The 25776-nt window shown below is 37.4% G+C and overlaps 1 protein-coding gene across 1 annotated transcript in view; it reads left to right on the forward strand.

The window, feature by feature from the left end:
• The window catches only part of Rcd1 (Reduction in Cnn dots 1), a 250715-nt gene that overhangs the window by 118984 nt on the left and 105955 nt on the right, over positions 1-25776 (forward strand). Inside the window, exons 8-9 of the mRNA XM_067135952.2 lie at positions 13123-13261; positions 24060-24357. Of these exons, the coding sequence (XP_066992053.2) occupies positions 13123-13261; positions 24060-24357 (437 nt within the window). The remainder of the gene's footprint in view (positions 1-13122; positions 13262-24059; positions 24358-25776) is intronic.

The raw sequence follows: 25776 nt of genomic DNA on the forward strand, positions 1-25776 counted from the left end.
ATGTTGGAATTTGAGAGAGTCTGGCAACTAACAGTAGAAATCTTGATATCTTACACAACTCTAAATCTCTAAATAAGTCTTAATGCTTTTTCTAAATCTGGTGTATACAGATTCAAATGCAACAACTGCAATTCCTCCTACATCGGACAGACTGGCCGCAACTTCAATATCAGATACTCTGAACATATCAACGCCATTAAATACAACAGATTCTCCGCCATAGGACAACACATACAAGACTCCAAGCATAGTTTCACCAATATTGACAATGACATGAAAATACTTAAAATCATTAACAAAGGCCCCCTCTTAAACATTACTGAAATTTGCTTTATCCACCTTGACCAGTACTTCAACCCTAATTTCAATTTAAACGACATTTCTGAAAAACCCAACATCCTTTTCGACTTCCTAATTCTTCTTCTCAAAAATACCAAATTCCAAAACCCCAATTCTATTTTCCATGCCTTACAAAGTTCCTACCCACATTTTCTACCTCCAATAACCCACCCTCCTAACCCACCCTAAACTAACCCTCCTTCATTTCCCTATCTTATCCTTCCTCAACACCATTTAACTTCAATTTCTTTTATTCTTCTCTTATTTCACGATCACTCTTCCTCTATTAATTTATCCTACCTTTTCTTTAAAAAAAAAAACACACCCTACCTTCATTTCGATTCTCCTCATTCAAATTTTAACTCTTGTCTTGCGCCAACTTCGACTACTTCAATCATTACATGTAATAAATATCATTTTTGGTCCGTATTGATATTTGATTGAAATAATAACATTAAGTTATTTATTAGACCACCTAATCAATACAAAATCGTCTTGGATGATTTACATAAATTTGTTAATTAATAGTGGTACATGTTTCGCCTTCCCTGAAGGCATCATCAGCCATAGTCTTAACCTTAAATTAAAAATAAGCGTCTAAATAACATGTAATAATGAAATGAATTTTAAAATCTTGAAGAGATTTGAAGTAAAATAACATTAAAAATAACAATGATGGTTTAAAAATACAATGTGATGAGATATAATAATGGAAGTATTAACAAAATTAACATTAGAAGGCTGCTAAAATAAGTGCAATGGATAAAACAACAGATTGTTATACAACAAGTAGTAAGATTGCATAAAAGTAAAGTTGATAGTCTGGCGGTTATAATTAGACGATGGCAAAAAATCGTATATAATCAAAGTAAAGAAGAGAGAATAAAAGTCAAAGTTAGTCGAGAGATCCGAAGTTAATCGTGTTCTTGAAGATAAAAGACGAAAGTCAGATGCATATGGTGAAGTTGTAGAACACGTTGAGGATATGAAGTTGGTGAATAGAAGTTGAAGAACAGTTTCAAATAGGATCACTATGGACCATCTCAAAATTTGAAGTGATGCTCAAATGTTGTAAATTATGAGTTTGTAGATATTCTAGTTGAAAAAGCATATAAAAGTGGAATCTGTAAAAGGAAGCAAGAAACGTAGAGTTAATTGTGTGAAAAGATATTTGAAATATTGAAGTAGAATCGTGTGCACTTACCATTTCACGGTGACAAAGATAGCTTGTAACGTTATGAGTTAGAAGTATTTGCAACAGTAGACTTCTTGCTACGTGTGTTATAACTGAAGGTTTGTGCTGGAGGGGGATCTGTTTGCGTGGACATAACTATTGGAGGGGGGCTGCTATTGGTGGGAGGGAAGGAAGAGAGTGTATTACTGCGCGTGTTGTAACGGTGTAAGGCTATTGGAGGGAGCGATGTTACGGTGGGTGTGGCTATGGGTTTATTGGTTGTATTTGAATTAGAGGTACTAGCGGCGGGGGGAAGGGAGGGGGGGTATATTAGCTGTAGGGGAGGTGGGAACGCTGATTGATGTGAGGTTGAAGATTTTTAAGAATATGTTGGTGAGGGAAGTTGATTCTCGTAATAAAATAAGAATCTGTTCATACAAGGGGCTTTTTTCATCAATAGTGTCATTTAGGTTCTTATCTTTATTAAAATGTTGGTCGAGGAAAATAAATAAGTTTTCATATTCTGTCATGCGTTTGCTTTAATCGACTCTTTTTAGGATATGGAGGTCTTGTTCTATTGTGGTGAATTTATGCCCTGTGTCCCTCGTGTGGTTGGCCATTGCGGAGAATTTGTTGTGTCTTTGGGCATTGTAATGCTCGGCGTATCTGGTGGAGAAGCTGCGGCCAGTTTGGCCAACATAAGAAAAATTACATGTAGAGCATTTCAATGTGTATATTCCTGATCCAGAGTAACTATTGTCTGTGATGTTAATAGAGTTGTGATTGAAGAATAAATTACGATTAGTGTTTTTTGTTGTGTAGGCTGTTTTTATTTCGTGTTTCATTAATGAATTGGTTATCGGATAAATGCTATGGTTATTGAACGTGAATTTAGCGTATTTTGGTTTGACGGGTTTCAATGGAGTTAAATTTGTAGCTAGTTTCAGTTTGGTTTTATTAATGATTTTATCAATCATACTTGTGTTAAATCCATTGAATTTAGCTATTTCTGTAATGAATAGTAATTCTTTCTTTAAATTAATAGAGGACATAGGGATCTTTAATGCTCTATATATTAAACTGTGATAAGTGGCTTTTTTATGTGAGTTGGGATGTAAAGAATCATTTTTTATGGTTGTTGGAGAAAAGGTGGGTTTTCTGTATATTTGGAAGTCGAATTTGTTCAATGCTCGTGTGATTTTGATATCTAAGAAGTTCAAAGAGTTATTGAACTCATCTTCTTTAGTGAATTTAATATTATTATCTAAGTTGTTGAGAAATGATAGTATGTTATTGCTGTTGTTGATTTGTTTATCAATGATAGCTATGGTATCATCAACATAGCGATGCCAAAGACAGAGTCCGTTGATGTTGTTAATAATCTTAGTATGTTCGAGATTATCTAAGTATATATCGGCTAGCATTCCAGATAACGGGTCTCCCATTGCTAGACCTTCTTGTTTGTAAATTTTCTTATTGAAGGTAAAATAGTTGTTGTCTAAAACGAAATTAAGTAATTTTAACCATTCATCAATTTCGATTTTACTCAATGTGCTATGTTTCAACAGATTGTTTTTTATGATGTTAATAGTATTGTTGATAGGGATATTAGTATACATGTTGGTGATGTCAAAAGAACATAAAACGTGGTTTGGTTGTAGACTGAACTTATTTAGGGAATTACAAAGTTCGATCGAGTTCTTTATGGGGTTGAAGTTGTGAAATTTGAAGTGTTTTTTCAGGAATTTGTGTAGGAATTGAGAGGTTTTATAGGTAGGACTATTGATACTATTAATTATAGGCCGAATGGGGACATCCTTTTTATGAATTTTGGGCAGTGATCTGACTGTAGGTAATATTGGGTTCATTACAGTTAATTTCTGATAATCTTGATCATTTAAAATGAAGTTAGAATTTTTAAGAAGGTTCTTTAAGTTACGCTGTATTTTGTTTGTTGGATCTTTGTTAATTAAGGTATAGGTATTGTCTGAAAAAAAGTTTCAGTTTTATTGATGTAATCTTGTTTGTTCATTATTACTATGGTGTTGCCCTTATCTGCTTTTGTAATTACTACGTTGTTGTTATGGATTTTGGATTTCAGGTTTAGAATTGTTTCGAGACGTTGTAGTTATTATTAGATGTTATCTCATTAATCAAGGTTGGGAGTTTCTTTTTTACTTCATATCGTACGTCATTCTGTTTATCAATTGGGATTTATTTATCGATATTGGTTTCGGTTTCAGCGATGGTAGTGATGATGTCTTCTGCTTCTTTGTGATTAGGCCAATTATGTTTGATGCCTTTATCTAATAGATTTAATTCTTGGTTAGAGAAGGTTGCATTAGATAGGTTGATTGTAGTGGGAATGTTAGACAAATGGGAAGGGGACACTTTGTTGTTTGTATTTTGGTCAGGAGTTTTACATTTGTTTTCTTGAAGACAAAGTAATTTATGGTTTAGGGTTTTCTGTTTCTTGTCTAATACGTAAGATAGTTTAAGGTCAGTGTACCTTAAAAATGAGCTCCATTCAAGTGGGGGTAATTTCTGAGAGATGGTCAAGTGAGTCCTATATAATTGTAAATTTAGTAGAGATTTCTTCTTGTATAAGAGTTTAATTTCATTTTTCAACCATATGTTCTTTACTTTCTTCTGAGTGGGATTATATTTTGAATAGGGATGACTTTTTCTTTGTAAAGATTTGAGAAATTTAGGTACCAACTCTCATTTCAAGCAATCTTTAAGAAACTTGATATCTCTAGAAATCTTGCCTATTTTAATTTTTAGGTTCAAGTACTTGTTAGGTCTTACTATTGCCTGGTTGGCATTGACATTACATGTAACAAATATCATTTAACTCCATTGAAACCCGTCAAACCAAAATACGCTAAATTCACGTTCACTAACCATAGCATTTATCCGATAACCAATTCATTAATGAAACACGAAATAAAAACAGCCTACACAACAAAAAACACTAATCGTAATTTATTCTTCAATCACAACTCTATTAACATCGCAGACAATAGTTACTCTGGATCAGGAATATACACATTGAAATGCTCTACATGTAATTTTTCTTATGTTGGCCAAACTGGCCGCAGCTTCTCCACCAGATACGCCGAGCATTACAATGCCCAAAGACACAACAAATTCTCCGCAATGGCCAACCACACGAGGGACACAGGGCATAAATTCACCACAATAGAACAAGACCTCCATATCCTAAAAAGAGTCGATTAAAGCAAACTCATGACAGAATATGAAAACTTATTTATTTTCCTCGACCAACATTTTAATAAAGATAAGAACCTAAATGACACTATTGATAAAAAAAGCCCCTTATATGAACAGATTCTTATTTTATTACGAGAATCAACTTCCCTCACCAACATATTCTTAAAAATCTTCAACCTCACATCAATCAGCGTTCCCACCTCCCCTACAGCTAATATAACCCCCTCCCTTCCCCCCGCCGCTAGTACCTCTAATTCAAATACAACCAATAAACCCATAGCCACACCCACCGTAACATCGCTCCCTCCAATAGCCTTACACCGTTACAACACGCGCAGTAATACACTCTCTTCCTTCCCTCCCACCAATAGCAGCCCCCCTCCAATAGTTATGTCCACGCAAACAGATCCCCCTCCAGCACAAACCTTCAGTTATAACACACGTAGCAAGAAGTCTACTGTTGCAAATACTTCTAACTCATAACGTTACAAGCTATCTTTGTCACCGTGAAATGGTAAGTGCACACGATTCTACTTCAATATTTCAAATATCTTTTCACACAATTAACTCTACGTTTCTTGCTTCCTTTTACAGATTCCACTTTTATATGCTTTTTCAACTAGAATATCTACAAACTCACAATTTACAACATTTGAGCATCACTTCAAATTTTGAGATGGTCCATAGTGATCCTATTTGAAACTGTTCTTCAACTTCTATTCACCAACTTCATATCCTCAACTTCTACAACTTCACCATATGCATCTGACTTTCGTCATTTATCTTCAAGATCATGATTAACTTCGGATCTCTCGACTAACTTTGACTTTTATTCTCTCTTCTTTACTTTGATTATATACGATTTTTCGCCATCGTCTAATTATAACCGCCAGACTATCAACTTTACTTTTATGCAATCTTACTACTTGTTGTATAACAATCTGTTGTTTTATCCATTGCACTTATTTTAGCAGCCTTCTAATGTTAATTTTGTTAATACTTCCACTATTATATCTCATCACATTGTATTTTTAAACCATCATTGTTATTTTTAATGTTATTTTACTTCAAATCTCTTCAAGATTTTAAAATTCATTTCATTATTACATGTTATTTAGACGCTTATTTTTAATTTAAGGTTAAGACTATGGCTGATGATGCCTTTAGGGAAGGCGAAACATGTACCACTATTAGTTAACAAATTTATGTAAATCATCCAAGACGATTTTGTATTGATTAGGTGGTCTAATAAATAACTTAATGTTATTATTTCAGTCATACTTCAATCATGACCTAAATTTTTTCATTTTATAAAATAGCGCACTGTGCATATATGTTTTCATTTGTTTTCCGATATTGCGCTTTTTACTATATTTTTTTCTCTTTACAATTGTTTTTTCAAGTCAACTGTTTTCCAAGAACTCAGCAGGAGCACAATTACTCATTCAATTATACTGAATCGCGTTGTATATATCTATATACAGTAGAGTCTCGCTCATCCGACCTTCGCTTATCCGACATTCCGTGTTATCCGACACTGGTAGACTTAATTCAGGCACGCTCGGTGTGGAGGGTGCGACCATGGGACAAACACTGGCCTGACCTCTGGCGGTAGGACAGTTTTTTTTTCTCAAGGACAGGTGCAGTGAGTCTTCAGTCATTGTTCATTGTAGTATTGGTTGGGTGCGGATGTTATAGTTTTCATATCCTCTGTGAGTATAGCGAGTAAGTGGAAGAAAGTGATTGTTTTTATGGAAGACAAGTTGAGTGCATTAGAGAGACTGGAAAAGGGGAAATTCTTCAAGATGTGGCTTCAGATTATGGTGTTGGATGTGTTGCAGTGGCAGACTGGAAAAAACAGAGGGAAGAAATTGAAAAGTGGTGCTCTACCAGAGCAGAGAAAAACAATGAAAAATATGAGTACGAAAAAGTAAGTGAAGCACTATTTCCTTGGTCATCTCAACACCGGGAAAAGGCCCTGCCAATATCTGGCCCCATTGTGCAGGAAAAGGCTGTGTATTTCCTGAAGGAGTTTAATGAAAGGAACCCTAATTTTCCTGCCAGTGATGGGTGGCTTGATCGGTGGAAAAAAACGGCACATTAGGCAGCTTAATGTCTGTGGAGAAAAGTTTCTTTTCGTAAGACATCTGGAATTTTTTCGTTCAATACTGCATGTACTGTACAATTGAATTTATAATTCAATAAATAGAGTACCGTAAAACATGTCGTTTTAGTACTAGCATATAGCCTTCCTGTTTCAGTTAATTTTCAAAGTTATTCTGTATTATCCGACATTTTCGGTGATCCGACGTAGTCCAGGTCCCGTTTAGGTCGGATAATCGAGACTCTACTGTATACGTACTTAACTTCCCGCAACCGAGGCAAATACTGGATCTTCAGGATATTCTCCATTCTACTTTGGCGTTCGATACCACAGCGCATGACCTTGAGTGTGCTGCGCTGATCACCGGGAGCTGGCAGTTTGCTTCTATAAATCTATTCATCTTCGACTTCAACATATTTATAGATCTTCATATGTTGTTCGATAGTGTTGTGACTTTGTGCCTGACGGTGTGTTAGAACTGATCCATTTGACCGTTCTCCGCTGTTCGTGAACATTGTGAGACTTTACCTATCATTGCGTGTGCCGTACTACCATTTATAATATTACGTACTGTTTTCTTTTAAGTGACTCACAGTTTCTACCCCCATCATCATTTTATATTTCATCTTATACCGATCCAGAGTTCACTTAATCTTTTTCTTTTTCATATGCATTGTTTTTTATGTTTTGAACGGCTGACGATGACCTGGACTAGGGTCGAAACCGGTCCCATTTCTAATTACTATTAAATAAGAATGTAATCACTACATTTCTTTCTCTTATGTATTGAATAGGTTGAACCTCTTTTTCAATTATTCAATTTTAACGTTAGAGTCTGGCAACGTCACCATCTGGTTTACTCTTAGACTCAATGATCGGAAAAAATCGCAGAGAGAGAGAGAGAGAGAGAGAGAGAGAAAAAACAGAAGAAAGTGTTGTAGCTTCGAAGGTAAACAAATATGGCGTGAAGAAAGAGATCTAAAGAAGCATGTAGTTGGGAATCCTGACTGTGTACCGAGGAGTAAGTGATTTATTAGCATTAGTTAATAAATTTTAATATAGAAGCTACCAGTCTAGTGTTAATTTATCTTACTACCCTGCCAACTTGTCACAATATATAGACGTAACCTGTGTCACTCTCACAAACCATTCTCACCAAAATACCATACTCCACGAACCTACTACGCTGGCGTAGCAGGGGGCGCATCCCAGGTGGCGGATAGGGGGGTCCCAACCGGCTTGCCGGCAGACTTGAGGGAAATAAAATATCTCTCGTGGACCAACCACACAACCCCCTGTGGGTGGAGCACACAGATGAAAAATCCACCCACGGTATCCCCTGCCTGTCATATGAGGCAACTAAAAGGGGGACCATGAAACTACTTGTCATTAGTACCACCACACGGGGAATACCATGGCTCGCTTTTACTTGCGTGTACTACTCTATGTTAGGTACCAAATAGGTTTGGGATTGGTAGCAATAGAGTGCGTTGCCGGCTTCTACAGTACCTGTGATTAGTACCACTTTAGGAGCGACACCGTGGTTCAGGCTTGCCAATGATTAGTATCCACTATATGAGGAACACCACAGGATAGTGCGGGTCCCTGTGGTTAGTACACGTATGTTATGAAGAGCATAGTTTAGAGTTGCCTGTAAATAGCGCCGCAATGTGTGAAACACCATAGGTCTGTATTCCATTTGCGAATTTCATTACCTGTGAGTAGTACCCTACTGTGTGGATATGCTGCGAGTCTACGCTACTTTTGATTAGTACCACAACATGACAATAACCATGGTTCTACTTTCCTAGCTATAAATACCATTGTGAGGGGCCGATGACTTGGATTTTGGACCTCTTTAGACTAAAAGCGTCATCGATTCAGTATTATGCTATAGATGCAGTCCCTTGGTCAGTAATACTATTGTTTCACGTCAGTTTCTGTGAATGCGAGGCGTTGCGGGTTACATCCACAGATTGTTTTAAATTCATATCCATCCATTCGTTCTTCATCCTCTTCTTTTGAATTCTGGTCAGTGGATGATTTTGGACTTATAATTTGTCATTCCATTTCGTCTTATTTCGTACCATTATGGACCGATGACTTAGATGTTAGGCCCCTTTAAACAACAAGCATCATCATCAAAATACCATACTTGGTCAACTTGCTTGGGTTGTATGTCCTAAACTTGAGGCGCCCTCTTCATGGTATCATTCCTTCATCAAGTGATAATTGTTGTTTGGGTTTATATATTGACTGAAATTTTGATAGGAAATTATCAAAAAGGGACTGAACTTTGTGAAGTCTATTTGTATCATGTATGGCCTGACTGTTGTCACTGAAATGAAGGAATGTGAGAATTTGCTCATTGTTTTGGAGTGTACGGGGGTTTCAATGAAGGGATCAGTTGATCAGTAGTCTTTCCAACTTGACCTGTCTCATCAGTATAAACAAAGCAAAAAAATTTTTGCATTCCACAACTAGTTACAACAGTCTACTTCCAGCTCTTAGGGGATATTTTGTGTGATGAAGCAGTTTGCTAGTGACACAAGTTTGTCTCCTCGGCAACAAGTTCAAAGAAATAATCACTAAAAATAAGCCCTACTACTTCAATGTTTTGACGTTCAAGTCTTACCATTATGCCAGGAACGCCTGGAAAATCCTCTAAAGTCGGTGAACTATTATTTTGTACCAATTCATCAGAAGAAACAGACGTATATCACTTCCATTTACACTCACATCATCACTTTCAGCCTCATTCTTGACCACCACCACTACACGTTGTTTTGCAGCGCATAGATCATTGTCATTGCAAGTAATCAGCTTCATTTTCCGTATCAAAATCTAATCACAGAGAGTTACAATAATTGAAAATCTTCCACCTTTTTGATACATCATTGTCACCCGAGACACTTCCGTCGGAATAGCTTTCGACATCAAACTCGCGATTGTCAACATCACTGCGGCAATCCGATACTTATCCACATATAATTAATTAAAAGTCTTGTCTGGATCTAAACTCGTGTTCAGTCTGGGAAGCACCATCATACCCACCACATGGCTCCTTGAATGATGTAAACATGAAGTCGGAAAACTTAAGCAAATGAATCATAAAACAGAAAAAGAATGTAAAGCAAAGCTAGCAAAACAAAAGTTTCAACACCGAGATTCTAGTAACCTTGACCGTCAGCTAGTTTCAGAAGTTTCGACATATGTCACCGAACGTAGGAGTCTCGTGAAGACGAGTTAACTCGCCTCCCGTCTGCATCATTCGGCTGGCCAAACAAGAGTAAACTCATCTCCCGTCCGCAATGTGTTAATAATTACTGATGAAAGGAATCTATTATGTTCCCAAAACATGTTCGATGAATAAATGGTGGATTCAAGTATTACATTATTTTAAATAGTTTTTAATAGGTTTAGACAAGTCAATAGAGGAATAAATACAGCATCTGTTATGGTTAAGTTTATCAATAGTAAGAAATGATACGTGGTTCTTTTACGGCAGATTCATCTCGCTTGCTTTCTGGTTAACTAAGGTTGCAAGAAATTGGCAAGCACATTAACTTTCTTAAACAGTGTTTAAATCAATAACTTACTCCAAAATTTTTGAATTCAATACAAATAAAACCTTGCACAACTAAGTGGCATAAAGCTACACAAGAGAAGACTAAAAGTTTATGGATTAAAAGTGAAATTAAGTTCTTGTACAGAAAAAAAATCTCTATTTAATTCAAAATTATACAATGCTCATTTGGAATCATCCTCCCTCTTGGCCCCTCTTGATTGCGATTCTTTTATGGGGTACACTAACACCAACCTCCAAAAAATCTGAGATAAAAGACAAATTCTAAACAAAAATTTCACAATATTTGTTTAGACAAAAGAAGTAAAAATCTGTCAAAAGAATGATGGAGAGTGGGATCCTTCTTTCAACCTTACTTGAGATAATGCCAATATGGGATCCAAACAATGATATAAGTTCTGCTTTCTGGTTAGGCAACGATTCAGAAGTATCACCACTCGTACTGACACAGTGACCAAGGCAAGGAGTGAGAAAAGTTAACCCAATACTGCAAGGTCCAGACTGCCTCAAATTTATTTTAGTCTGGTTGATGGAGTGTTGTCCACCAGCTGTGCTACTGACAAGCTTCACAGACTGTTCATGTGTAGCGCTGAAGCAATGCTACTGTCTCATGGAACAAGCAGGCACAACCCTGTTGAAATTTGTATCAAACTGGAAAGAATTCCATGCATGCAAAGCCACAGGTAAATGCTAGTGATGTACAGTAAAACCTCGTTGAGACGTTTCTGCAGGGGACAACAAAACTGAATGTGTTAAGCGAGAAAACGTGCTAATGAATATGCAAATAAAAACTATCCAACAGGGATACGGAAACACTAGATATGATTTTTTTCCAGCATGAGGGCATTTTGTGTTGTGTATCTGTGGGTAAAGTGAAAACTAATCTACCATATTCTAAAGATGAGAGGAAAGTATTAAAAGCTGTGAAAAACATGAGTGAACAAATATGAAAACTTTTTCTGCTCGGGCTTATAAAATAACAAGTGCACTGAAAGGTGTAAAAAACACCAAACAACAAATAAAACATGTGCAAGGGGGCCAAAAAAAATATCAGTGTGTTATTGCAGATCACACTCTTTCCAAAATAAATGTTAGTAAAAGCCTTTTATTTCAGAACAATGGGTTATTAAGCATTATTTTCTGGTCACACTCTTAGACAGTGAATTGGAGGTTACACTCGACCATGTGCAGCCGGGAGAAATGACCTTCGCCGCATTTTGAATAAACATCAACCAACTCGAGTGATCAAGTCAAAACTCGAAGGTGCGAGTTCAACATTCGCGACCTCTGCATGCTTTAAAGTGCGGGACTTCAGTTCATATACTGACAGATTTTAATTTTGTCTTCGTTAGGAATTTCACGACTTTTTCCATATCCATAATCAGGCTATCTCAAGACAAATGTGCATTACGCTAGTCTGTTCCTAATCCAGATATAGGCTACCGTATCACATGACAAATATTCGCTACCATTCAACACAAAATAAATTTTGAACTTCAGAATGGAATGTGAAATACAAGCACAAATAGGTTTACTCTATTATTCAGCAATCTTGCTGATAACCGGCAAGCAAAACTAAACATTCCTGAGGCTAATGGCTTGCTCCCCAAAGGCACAAATAGGCTCACTGTTATTCAGCAATCTTGCTGTTAACCAGCAAGCAAAACTGAACATTCCTGAGGCTAACGGGTTGTTCCCCAAAGGTGCAACTTATCCTGTGAAGTTCAGGAAAAGGCCTTTTTCCATAATCATGCAACTATGGTGATGGCTCTTGCCCGAGTTGGAAATCACATTACTTTCACAAAGGGTGACAAATAACATTTTCAGGGCTAGGAAAAATGTGGGACCTAGCTCGATAGCTGCAGTCGCTTAAGTGCGGCCAGTATCCAGTAATCGGGAGATAGTGGGTTCGAACCCCACTGTCGGCAGCCCTGAAGATGATTTTCCATGGTTTCCCATTTTCACACCAGGCAAATGCTGGGGCTGTACCTTAATTAAGGCCACGGCCGCTTCCTTCCCATTCCTAGGTCTTTCTCATCACATCGTCTCCATAAGACGGTGTGTCGGTGTGACGTAAAACAAATAGCAAAAAAAGGAAAAATGTGATCTACTACGCGATAATAGCGCAAATTCATGACACTATAAGTGATGTATTTTTATACAGATTGAATACAATGAAAATCGGGACTTTGAATTTACAACGTGCTAAGCGGGAAAACATGTTAATGAGGGTCGCAGTAACAAAGTTTCACTGTATGTACATAAGTTATTGTTGTTTGTTCATGCACCAGCTACCTTTGATTGGGAGGCAGAAATTGCTGCCTAACTAGATATATCATTCAGTGTTGCTTGATTAGAAAGAAACGTGTATAATTAGTTCATTGACAAACTCTTTACTTCGAGGTTTTCAAATTGCAGGGCGTGTGATAGTGGAGTGGCATTATCACTGGCTTCTCACCGAGGTGGTCCCTGTTCGAATCCACCAAATGATTTTTGAACTGAAAACCTATGTCTCTGTTTCAGATTCCACATAAAACTAGGGGTCACATGGTTGTGATCACAAGGACAACAGTCACATAAAATTAGAAACTTGTTTTTCTTGTTTACGTAATGTAAAACTGAGTTATATTCTCTAGTACGTCAAAAATAGAGGCGTTGTAACCAAAATGTTTTCTCTTCTTGCAGCGGAGGTTACCTGGCAACCCGGTACTCTTGATGGTGCCTTCTACTCCAATGTGTAGTAGTGCACAAACCCAGAGGCAGAAACAATGGGAATCTTACTTCTCTTCTCTTGGAATGGTAGCTTCCGTCATGATCAAGTCAGGTTTGTTAATCTTGCAGAGTGTATATAGCAATTACGATTGTATTTACTTAGCCATGCCTAAGTTTGCGTTTTACTACCTTCTCATTCTTTAAATCACTCTGAGTGAACATTTAGTAGGCATTGGGGAGTAACATTGCAGAACTTTTTCTTTATTGACGGCAACCATTAAATATAACCGATGCGAAAGAGATACCTCTACGAAACATCTACAGTTCCTCGCGAGTGATGTATCTTGGCTCAAACAGGAATTTTTGTGTTCCTGTTTAGAAGCTTTTTCAAATTTTGGCAGTGAAATTTTGGGGTGTGGGTATTATTTGCATCAGGGTTGGTACAAAAGTGGATCAGATTTAACCAAGGCTTGTTTAAAAATAATATTAATGGGCTGTTGAAACATAACCAAGTATACATCACCTTTCTACTTAATCTCCTGCTTTATTAATGGACTTAGCCTTGTGTATTGACAGCTTCTTGATACCCTCATCATGAAAAGAGAGGAGTCATGTCACCGGCCAGTTGCGCACCAAGACTTCCACAGGTGTCTCATCCTCAAATCATTTGCCTCCCTTTTCATCTTTGAATGGTCCTAAGGGATGGAAATTGCAGAGTGATAGTTCTGGGTTGTAAGGATGCAACGCCCCAAACAATTGAACTAAATAACGTGCGTCATAGGGACGTGTGCACACAAGGTAAATATTAAAAGAGCAATAATTCATAATGAATTAGAAAATAACACAACAAACAAGGAAGAGTGCTGGAACCAACCCATAATGGAAGACGAGAGGAGGGGATCAAGGAACTACGAGGCAAAGCGACATCACAATGACACCAATATTTTCATAAAATTAAAATAAAGATATAATTAATAAATAATATTTGACATTACACTAAATTATGAAAAGCAAGAAAAATTCTGAAAAATAATGATAAAGTTATAAAAGTATAATAAATTTTCATTAAATAAATAATCTACACGTGGTATAACTCCCGATAAGGCACCCCAGGATAAGTAACATAGTAATCATGGCTGACGGTGGGCGAATGGACTCTGCCATTGGCTGAAGATTAGAGGAATGAAATGTCGTTCCCATAATTCAAGGAAGCGAGAAGTTATAGCCAACTTACGCGCGATGAAAAGACCTAAGATAATGAGGCAATGGCAAAGAGTAACGAAATGAAATAAATAAACATAACAATATGTCGCTGTCTTGAATTATGGGAGTGACGTTTCATGGGGCAAATCTTCAGGCAATGGCAGAGTCTATTCGTTCCACCGCGAGCCATGATTATATAGAAACACCGAAGATTTATAACATAATGTTGAAATACTTCAGACGGAGGTAAGCAGTAATTACGATTCGGGACGCTAGAAATCCTAGACAGCGCCACTTACGATTTAATACTAATAAGAAATAGAGGCCTAAAGCCGCGAGAAGAAATGGAGGTTAGAAGCAGCGATTTTTGTAGGTAAGCAGTAATTACGATTCCGAACACTACGAATCACAGACGGCGCCACTTACAATTTAATATTAATAAGAAATAGAGGCCTAAAGCCGCTATGAGCAGTAATTACGATTCCAAACACTACAAATCATAGACAGCGCCACTTACGATTTAATATTAATAAGAAATAGAGGCCTAAAGCCGCTTCGTGGCTTCTAACGTTTGCTTGTTCACAGACCAATGATTTTGTCACTACCGGGAGCTAACCTAGCCAGTTGATTTAGTAATAATAAGAAGATATGGAGGTTACAGCAATGATTTTGTCACTAGCCGGACGTAACATATCAAGAGCAATGTCGGGAGACAGTTATAACGGAATTGCACACTTTAAAGCATAGATTGGGCTGTTCTTACTGACTGCAATAGTGGAACTCATGATTCATTATCAATAAGAAACACAAATAATGGCATGTTTAAATGCTTCAGAGATAGTGGTACACTGTGGTGCAGGGAAAAAATATACACACAGGGAAAAAATACACACACATAAAGAAGGACATAGAAAGAGAAACATTTATGGTGACATTGAACGTACCTTAATGGAGAGGAGGGTAGAGATCAGCAGCTGCCAGGAAGACATTTTCACACAGCAGTGTCCACAACCAGCGACATCCATTTAAATAGTAAGTTGTTGATTACCGTAGCAACGAAAAAATATAATTAAACCTCGCGCGCAATGAGTGCCCAAGAAGAGGAAAGGAAAAGTATAATTAAACATCGCAATCAGTGCCCTCACCTTTATCGCCCGTTTAAATGCTTCAGAGATAGCGGTACACTGTGGCCCAGGCAAAAAATACACACACAGGGAAAACATACACACACATAAAGAAGGACATAGAAAAAAAAAACATTGAAGAAAGGAAAAGAATAATTAAACATCGCAATCAGTGCCCTCACCTTTATCGCCCGGCCAAGTTGGTACTTCATGCTACGTAGTATTAGGAACTAAGTTTAGTTGTTGGTACGTCATACTAGAAACTAATTCAAGTTGGTACCACGAAGTAATTGAACTGACCTACATCCCCAATGACAAATGAACATTAAACAGCGATTCTGTGCTGGTCAACCTTTACGGGAGTTGTACCCTACATGTAAATAAGGTTGACTCTGAAGTAAATAAATTCATTACATTCCCCAAGCTATCCTGGTGCACCAACTCCTTACCTTACACATTTTTGAAAATATCTACATGAAATAAAATTTAAGATTAACACAGGAAAAATGGTTTGTATGGCAAATCAAGGGCCTCAGACAGCACCCAGTGGAGGTTAAGTCCCCACAATACCCACATAAAATAAGGTCGCCCGACACATCACATTAAAACACAAGGGAACACAAATTTCAACATCATGTCATCACACAAGATCCTACAGAATAAGGAGAATAGCCCAAATTTAAAAAAATTAAAATCAAGAAGCAATAGAAGGCTAGGGCGATAAATAAGACGCCCAAAACATATTAAAATAGAAAAAGCCAGTTAACTTCACAACACTGACACCGAAAAACAAATATGACATGAGAAGAAAAACAATTCATTGTCATCCACATGGAGCATGAACAAGATGCTGTTATCTCGGCCGATACCAGACGCAATAATCATGAGTTACATAACAGCCAAGCACAAGAGATAAACAACAATGAAATATGAGAAAAGACCAAATCCGAAACATCTCGCGCTAGGGCTGCCCAAAACCTTTTGCTTAAACCAGCAGACGTTACAAAGTCATTGTTGAAATATGATGGTAATATTACATGGGATTACACACCTAATTAAGTAAATATCACCTTAAACACCTGCAGTAGGAATGAAACAGGGAATTCCAACCCAATCCAAGAAACAGGAATCCATAAGAAATTAAAAATTTATAAGATCAATCATAATAATGATAATAATAATAATGAAAATTTTAAAATAATTAAAGACTAGTGTATGTGTAGTATTAGGTCAAACACGGGCCCAAGAAAACTGAAACGTACACACGACAGGATGCTCCAAACAAAATCAGGGAATCAAAGGCCAAAAAAAAAACCCACGAATATGGACACAATAACACCGCAAAGATGTCGAAAATAAATACCAAAATTTCAAACAAGGTACAGCAAATGCATCCAGAAAATAACACCGGAAAACAAATAACACCAAGAACAAACCGAAATAAATCAAGAGAACGGAGAATTTTGAAAGTTATCCAAGCATGATAATGGACATTCGTAATACATGACACCTCAGAAGCAAGAACGCCCAACTAGAAATTGAGATGTAAGATAAAACCACACAACACACACGAATGAAAATATAACTATAATACACAAGAAAATAAAATAAGCTTAAGGTACACATAAGAGGCGTAAGTTACTTACAATTAATCCCATGTGTTTAGATAAACTCACCCGTGTTTGAGGCCTAATACTGTAACACTCACCCGAAAGAATCCAAATAAACTTCCATACTTAATATTATAATAAAAACGCTACATTTTAGAAGGTATAATATACTTTATCGCCCTTTGGCGAGGAATACACCTCCTCGTTATCCGATGCCGACGACCTCATTCATTATATTATGAGCTGGAAAGCCGTTAGGCATGGCTACCAAACACAAGCGGAGAACGCCCAAAACAACTTTGTAGTACCAATAGACGCGCACAGATCGCGTAGGGATATGTGTTGCTGTCCACAGTACGATCACACTCACTAGATATAACTTGCAGGATAATTTAATGCTGCCATGTCCCAATAGCCATACATACAATGAGTAGTATTATCATCCACTTAGTGACATAGTGTTGAATTCCAGTTTCAAATAGATAATGGCAATATTACCGCACATCACATCGGTACATTGTCAATAAAGCAGAGTCCAACAGCAAAATGCCTAATTCACAAAATGTTAGTGTGGATAGTGCACACCATTTAAGAAGTGTCGCGTAAACAGTTGATATCCAAATTATATTAGGTAATTAATGTTTCTTTTGCGTAATAACGCCTCAAGGATTGGGATCGAGTAGTGCCCATTTCATTTCTTTCTATTTCTGGTGTGTGAGAGTTGTAGTATGGGGGTGGGCATTGTCGTGAAGGAGAATTACTTCTTGTATTGCTTGTTCACATTATTTGCAGTGATATGCAAGTCTAACCTCACTCAAAAGGTCACAGTAATACGCTGCGTTGAGGGTGCGACACCCATGCAGAAAATCATTATGCACAACTCCACACCGGTCAAGAAGCACAGTCGCAAGCATCTTGCCAGCTGAGAGTCGAGTCTTGGCTATGGTGATCCTCACCCTTCCTCCTCCACTCCTTACTGGTATGTTTTGATGCAGGCATGTAGTTGTGTGTCCAAGTTTCATCACAGGTGATGATGCGATTCAAAAATGCATCCCCTTAATTTGCAAACCTTGCCGAGTGCCTTTCACTAACCTGCAGGTGTTTCAACTTCTGTTCTTTAGTCAAAAGTCAGAGAATCCACTGGGAGCACAATTTACGGCAGCTTAGTTCCTTTGGGATGACAACTCCCGGAACTTAATCCTACCTGAAAAGCAATTTCAGAAACCGTGAAATGTTGGTTGCTTCATTTGCACTGCTTCTGAAGCAGTAGGATGTGTACGGCTGGTTTGAGCTCTCCATATGGGTCCTTTATAGCTAAAGAAAAGCTCCTCATAATTGAAGAGGCAGAGTAAATTAGTAACCCTACTGCAGAGAGAAAGAACAATGTAAACAAGAGTTGTATACTTAATTGTAGGGAAAATGAAGCTCGTCTTGAATAGACAAACAGTAACCACTGGACATGTTTCTAGAAATTGAAAACAGCATATCTGAATACCTGACCGGAAAGACATATTAATTTACAGTGTGTAATGCTGGTCCTTAAACCACATTTCATTTACTTCAATAAGAGCAACTACAGCAAAGACTGTGCACTGTGTTCCACCAGAAAATCAAAGGTGTCCATCATGGGACTGTATATTTTTTGCTCCCTGTGAAAAGAGTAATGTTAAAACTAATAGGAACTGAATAAAATACAGTATCAGCCCACTATAGCGAGTACGGCATATAGCGAGAACTTCGTTATAATGACAGCTTTTTCTGTCCCTTGAAAATTCCTATATTAAACTGTGTGTTATCCTTCAGTTACAGCGAGAACCCTATCACTGATGCATCCGTTATTACAAACGATTAAGCGTGCGTAATTTTTTCCATTATCAATATTTTTGCACTCCTGCGATTATATTGAATATGATCGATCATCTTCGGTGTAGATTTTTCGCTATGTGCACTAACGAACACTCGTCAACATTCAAACTCAAAGGCGATATCGGAGTCGATTAGTAATGCTCATCAACTGGTGTTCTATAAACACAATTCGAAATGAAACAGAACATGTTTCCGTAATAAATGCGTAACTAACGTGGCCGATAGCAGTAGTTAACTTGTTAGAAATAAAGGCTGAAGTAAACGATCACTTAATTATAAATTAAGCAAGAATGTGATACACCTCAATATACAGTGCAGAGTGGATGTCTGATTTTGGAGGTTAGTTTATTCAGTAAAACATCATTAGGCATTTCTGCAGCGGGCAAGGAAAGATAATGTGTCAAGGGAGAACGTATTATTGAATACACAGATAAAAGCAATCCAACACGAATATGTAAACACTTGATATGTTTTTTTCTAACATGCATGCATTTGTCATGTATGCACGGGTACAGTGAAAGGTATAGGCTATCTCCCATTTCTAAAGATGTGGTGAGAGTATTAAAAGGTGTAAAAAAGACTAGAGAACAAATATGAAAACCTTTTCCACTGGGATGTATTAAATAAAAATGGTGTATTGAAAGGTCTGTAAAACACCTGACAACACATATAAAAACGTTTGCAGTGGGGCCCCATAAAAGTATCAGCGCATTATTGCAGATCACACAATTTCTAAAACAAATGTCAGCTGAAGCCTTATATTTCAGACCAGTGGGTTAAACATTGTTTTCTGGTCACTCTTCAGCCATGAATTTGGAGGTTAAACTTTGGCTTTGTGCGAGAGTGACTGTCATCATGAATGCCACAACACTTCGATCAACTCGAGTCAAAACTCGAAGGTGCGAGTTTCACCATACACGCCCCAGTTGAAAGATGTGGATGCCTGTCCACTTCCTAGATTTTGTCTTCATTAGTAAGTGATTTCATGACTTTTTCAGTATCTATAACAGGGCTACCACAAGACAAATACGCACCACGCTAGTCAACTTCACACGATTATGTTCCTAATCCTTACGTACTCCATCACGCAACAAATATTCGCTACCCTGCACTGTGTCACTCAACACAGAACTCGTTACCGGAAACATGGGGTACAGTTTTGCATGTTATTTCAATTGTTTAATTCAAAATACAGATAATTCGTCATTCGAAGAACAGTGTCGGTCCCATCACCGAATTTCAGACTTTTAATTCAAAATTGCCTTTTACATTTTAGAAAATAGTATTTCTCAGAGTAATTTAAGTTCAAAATTTATCCGCATCATGATAGAACACATTTTTTTGGAATGTGCAGGGCAGCTTTCCGCACCTTCACTCACTTTGGTGTGTCTGCAGTGTGCTTCATATTTGTTAGATTTGAGTGAAATCGTACTTCTTTTGTATTAAACGTTTTAAGGAATGCCACAATATCAAGTAGCAGGCAGTGTGCAGAGAAGCAGAACCCGCTAACACAGGCGATGCCGACAGTTGGCGAAAAAGCGTGGCTCATATAATAAATTTGTACGCACCGGACAATATTGTCAATGCCGATGAAACTGCTTTTTTCATTTTAAAAAATTTTTTTTTATCCTGAGCCCAAACGGATTTATGGTTTTAAAGGAGAGAAGTGTCAGCCGGGAAACTGTGCAAGGGTTGGGGATCTTTATTCTGTGTTGCAATGCACACGGAAGCGAGAGACTTTATCCCTTCGTCATAGGAAAGTTCGGTAAGCCACAATGTTTTGAGGGCATTGGGTGATTTCCCTGCAAGCACAAGGCATCTAAAAAATGCAAACAGTATAGTAATACAAAAAATAAAGCATTTGCCAGGGGAGCCAGCATAATTTGTCCTCGCCTCTGAATTGTGTGTTTTTATCTTTCGTTGCATGTGGTTATGTTTGCCAATGATTTATCCAAGTGCATTATTTTAATAATGTAAATGCACCTTGTTAGAAACATTTCAGAAATAGGATTTTCCATGGCATTTGAAATGTTTAAACTGTGAATCAAGGTGATTACATGCATTAATGTGTCTTAGAGTACTTTGAGACGCCGCAAGGTTTGGCATTTCTGAATTACAAGAAAAGTGTAATGGCAGGAAATCGTACTGTACAGTATTGTAATGCAGACGGAAGCAAGAGACTTTTATCCCTTGTTAGAGGAAATTCAATAAGCCACGATGTTTTAAGGGCAGCGGGTACTTCCCGTGCAAGTACGCAGTGTATAAAATGCATACACTACAGTAATCCAATGAATAAAGCACTTGCACAAGAGAGCGAGCATAGATTTCTCCTCATCTTTGAATCATGCTTTGTTTTTCTTTCGTTGCGTGAGGTTATGTTTGTCAGTGAGTTACCCGAGTGCATTATTTGAATACTGTAAATGCTACCTTGTTGGATACATTTTGGAAATGTTTTTTTCCCATGACATATGAAAGGGTTAAACTGTGACTTGAGGTTAATTGCATGCAGTAACGGGTCTTAGAATATTTTGTGACATGGCAAGGGTTGGTATTTCTGAATTACGAGTTGGCCGGTTAATTCAAAATCACATAATTCGAAGTTCGATTTTTGCTTCGCAACAACTTCAAATTAACGAGGTTTTACTGTATCAATGAAAACCGAAAAGCAAAACTGAACTCTCCTGAGGCTAATGATTTGCTTCCCAAAGCTATAATTTTCTCTCTAATTTCCAGAATTCAAGGCCATTTCCCGTTTTTGCGTAACATTCCCCGACTTGGCTCCTGTGGCGAGGACTCTAATCTGTCTCGAAAATAACATTCCTTCACAAGGGATGACACAGAACAATTTCAGGTCTGGGAAAAATATGATCGTACTGAGCCGTAATAATGAAAATTTGTGACGTGATAAGTGACGTTTGTTTAAATAGATTTAGTACGACATGAATTGGGACTTCGAACTTACGATGTGCTAAGCGGGAAATCTTCTTAATGAGGAACGCACTACAAGGTTTCACTGTATTTTCTTGCGTCAGGTTAATTTTCAGGAAGGCTATTCCCGAGTAATTTATAGCGAAAAGGTTGTCATTATTCTATTGGTGCTTGAAATATGTTTTCATGATACATATGGGGTTACGTTGAGGCACATCCCTGCATATATTCAGTGAACTCCGTGGAGTACCACAACAAAATAAATAAAACGACAGTGTACGGAGAGATTACAAGAGAAATATCTCCAGGAAGTGGACAGCTTTTGTGTTTATTACTGTACGGTAACCTATAAGTAAACAATGTCTGCAAATATTGATTTATGATGATTAAAATAGGTATGGAACAGCGATCTGTTTGTTCAAAACGTGCATTTTTGCAGACTTCCATACTATGGCTTACTTGTAAGTTATTTTTCTGATTCCAAGACAAAGTGAACACGTATGTTCAATTTCATTTTGAAAAATTGTAGTATCACTCCAGTGGCTTCTGTGGCAAATGTTTCTTGGGCTAGCAGTGGGATACATTCTTGAAAAGAAGAGAAACTCTCAATAAACCATAATTTACATGGGGAAATTTTTTAAGGTTGTTCTCTTCATTATTTTTGCAATGTATCTACTGCCATAACGTCATTTGCAGAGGCATGTTATATTGCATTTACTCACAGTAATTATTATTATTTCGTATGGCAAAATAAGGATACATTGGAAATGTACATATTACAATAAGCTATATACAGTATTTACAGATGAGGTAAAATAAAATGTAATGTCCAGTGTATTCAGCCAGTTCACAACTTCATCGGTGGCACTATGTATATCCTGAATAGTTCCCTCAAATTTTCTTCTTGGGCATGCTGGATGGTGTGGGGAACATTGTCTCAATTGCAGTATGAGTTCTCACAGTAATTGAATAAATATGATAGCATTGCAATGGAAATTCATATCTTATTACATGAATACATATTAGGAATTCCATAATAATAATAATAATAATAATATGCAAAGATCGTCATAAATCAATATTTGCAGACATTGTTTACTTATTATAGGTTACCGTACAGTAATAAACATAAAAGCTGTCCACTTCCTGGAGATATTTCTTTTGTAATCTCTCCGCACACTGTCGTTTTATTTATTTTGTTGTGGTACTCTACGGAGTTCACTGAGTATAGGCAGGGATGTGCCTCATACTTAGTAGTTAATACACACACAACAAACTTCAGTTACGAAGAAAGCCATTTTTGTTGTTTTGATTCCCGTCTCGAATATCCCAGAGGGCCGATGACCTTCGATGTTAGGCCCCTTAAAACAACAAGCATCATCGAATATCCCAGAATGCCTAGTGGCATAGCGCGCACCGTTAATACTCAAATTCCATTGGTCATTGTATTGGTATTATTGGACAATTTTGTCAAAGACTTGGCAATTCTTTGATCGATTAGAACATGTTCTAATTCACTTTCAAGACTTTGAAGACTTCACAAGACTTGTCAAGTATTGCAAGTGATTTGATAGGAAGACTTGTCAATATTGAAAATTCGTATGAAGTCTTGAATTTGACAAAATATTTCATTGTGTACAACAGGCTTTATGGAAGTTGGAATATTATATTTTTTACAAAAAACATTTTGAATGAGGTGTTAGCACCTTGTTCTCCTATCAGCAGTCCTATTACAGCAGTGCATTTTAGCTGATTATGTAAAAACACACTGTAATTCATAATTCTCCTGTGAAAATTTTTCTCAAAATACTTCTGTTGAAAAACAAGTTACTTTGTCACATCGACACACATAGGTTTTATGGCGACGATGAGCAGGAAAGGGCTTGGAGTGGGAAGGAAGTGGCCGTGACTTTATGTAAGGTACAGTCCCAGCAATTGCCTGGTTTGAAAATGGGAAACCACGAACAACCACCTTCAGAACTATCAACAGTGGGGTTCGAATCCACTATCTCCTGAATAATGGCCACACTTTAAGCTACTGCAGCTATCAAGCTTGGTCAAAATACTTTTTGTGACTTACGTGGTTTTATAAATGAACTATTCATTTGTTCTATTAATGGACCTTATGCTTGCAGAATGCAGTAAGACTTAAAATGTCTTTTTTCTCTCTCTGTTTCAGATCCCGAAACTAGCAAAATGTCTCTGTCCAGCTGCCTTGATCAGATGATGTGTGCCACACGAGTGAAAGTAGCACATTTGCGGGCAGAGTATCCTGGAAGGCACATTATATTGGTTGGTTGCAATGCAGGTGCCTCAGCAGCTTGTCACATCGCTCTTGTAGAACCTGTGAGTGCTGTAGTGTGCCTGGGCTTCGCTGTGAACACTGTGGAAGGCAAGAGAGGAGAACCTAATGATACTCTACTAGATCTTCCTTCTCCCATTCTCTTTGTCATCGGAGAGAATGCTGCCACTGCTCAGTAAGTGCAAAAATGAAGATGTTTAATAGGCTTAGTTTTTCAGAATTGTTGAATGTTGTCAACTAATCAGGAAATTACAAACCTGAAAATGAATAAGACACGGACAAAGATAACTTGAGAATACCTTATTTATTTGCCTATAAAAGAAAACCACACACCTTTTTCTCTTTATTAATTTCACATAATATAGGTTAAGTTGGCATGGTTTAAAAGCACAAAAGGGAACATCTAGCATCTTGAAATGAACACACAGAATAGTTATTTATACAGTAGAAGTCCGCTATAGCGAGTATGGCATATAACGAGAACTCCGTTATACCGACGACATTTTTCTGTCCCTTCAAAATTCCTATATTAAACTGTGTATCATCCTTCGGTTACAGCGAGAACCCTATCACTGGCGCATCCGTTATTACGAGCGATTAAAGCGCGCGCGATTTTTTTCCGTTGCCGATATTTATGCACCCCAGCGATGATATTGCATGCGATCAATTACCTTCGGCATCGTTTCCTCCCTATGTGCACTAGCGATTTCTCTCGTTGACATTCGAAGGCGATGTCGGAGTCGATTAGTAATATCCGTCGACAGTTGTTCCGTAAAGAAAATTCGAAATGAAAGAGAACATATTTTCGTAATAAATGCATAAATAACGTGTCCGATAACGGTTGTTAACGCGTTAAAATTAAGGCTGACTAAACCACCGCTTAATTTTGAGGCTAAATCTGCAATTAAGTAAGAATGGGATACACCTTGAGATATGGCAGAGTGCTTAATTGATTTCAGAGGTTAGTTTATATTTTGTCGCGTCTGGTTTTATGAACATTTTTAGCGAGAAAGGTATAATTTCCCTACTGGCGCTTGAAGTGTGTTTTCATCATACGTATAGTACGGTTAAGTTAGGATACATGACGCTGTTGAATAAGAAAACCGAAACGTTTGTAACAAAATGCTATCGATCATCTTCGGTACAGTATAGTTTTCTCAATGTGCATTTGTGAGCTCTCTCGTTGACATTCAAAGGCGATGTTAGAGTTTTTTAGTAATACCCATTGACTGCTGTTCTCTAAAGAAAATTCGAAATGAAAGAGGAAAACACGTTTTCGTAATAAATGCGTAAATAACGTGGCCGATAGCAGTTGTTAACTCGTTAAAAATAAAGACTGAAGTAAACGATATCTTAATTTTAATGTTATATACGGAAATTAAGTAAGAATGTGATACACCTCAAGATATGGCAGAGTACATCACAGATTTCAGAGGATATTTCATATCTTCTCGCGTCTAGTTACGGCTATTTACATGTCAATTTGTCGCTAGGAGGTTATTTCTCTACATGGGTTTCAAATATGTTTTCATGATAGGCTACATATACGGTTAGGTTAGGTGACACTGTTTGAAGAAGAAACCTGAGGTGTTTG

Source organism: Anabrus simplex, chromosome 1 (assembly GCF_040414725.1).
Source record: "Anabrus simplex isolate iqAnaSimp1 chromosome 1, ASM4041472v1, whole genome shotgun sequence".
Lineage (NCBI taxonomy): Eukaryota > Metazoa > Arthropoda > Insecta > Orthoptera > Tettigoniidae > Anabrus > Anabrus simplex.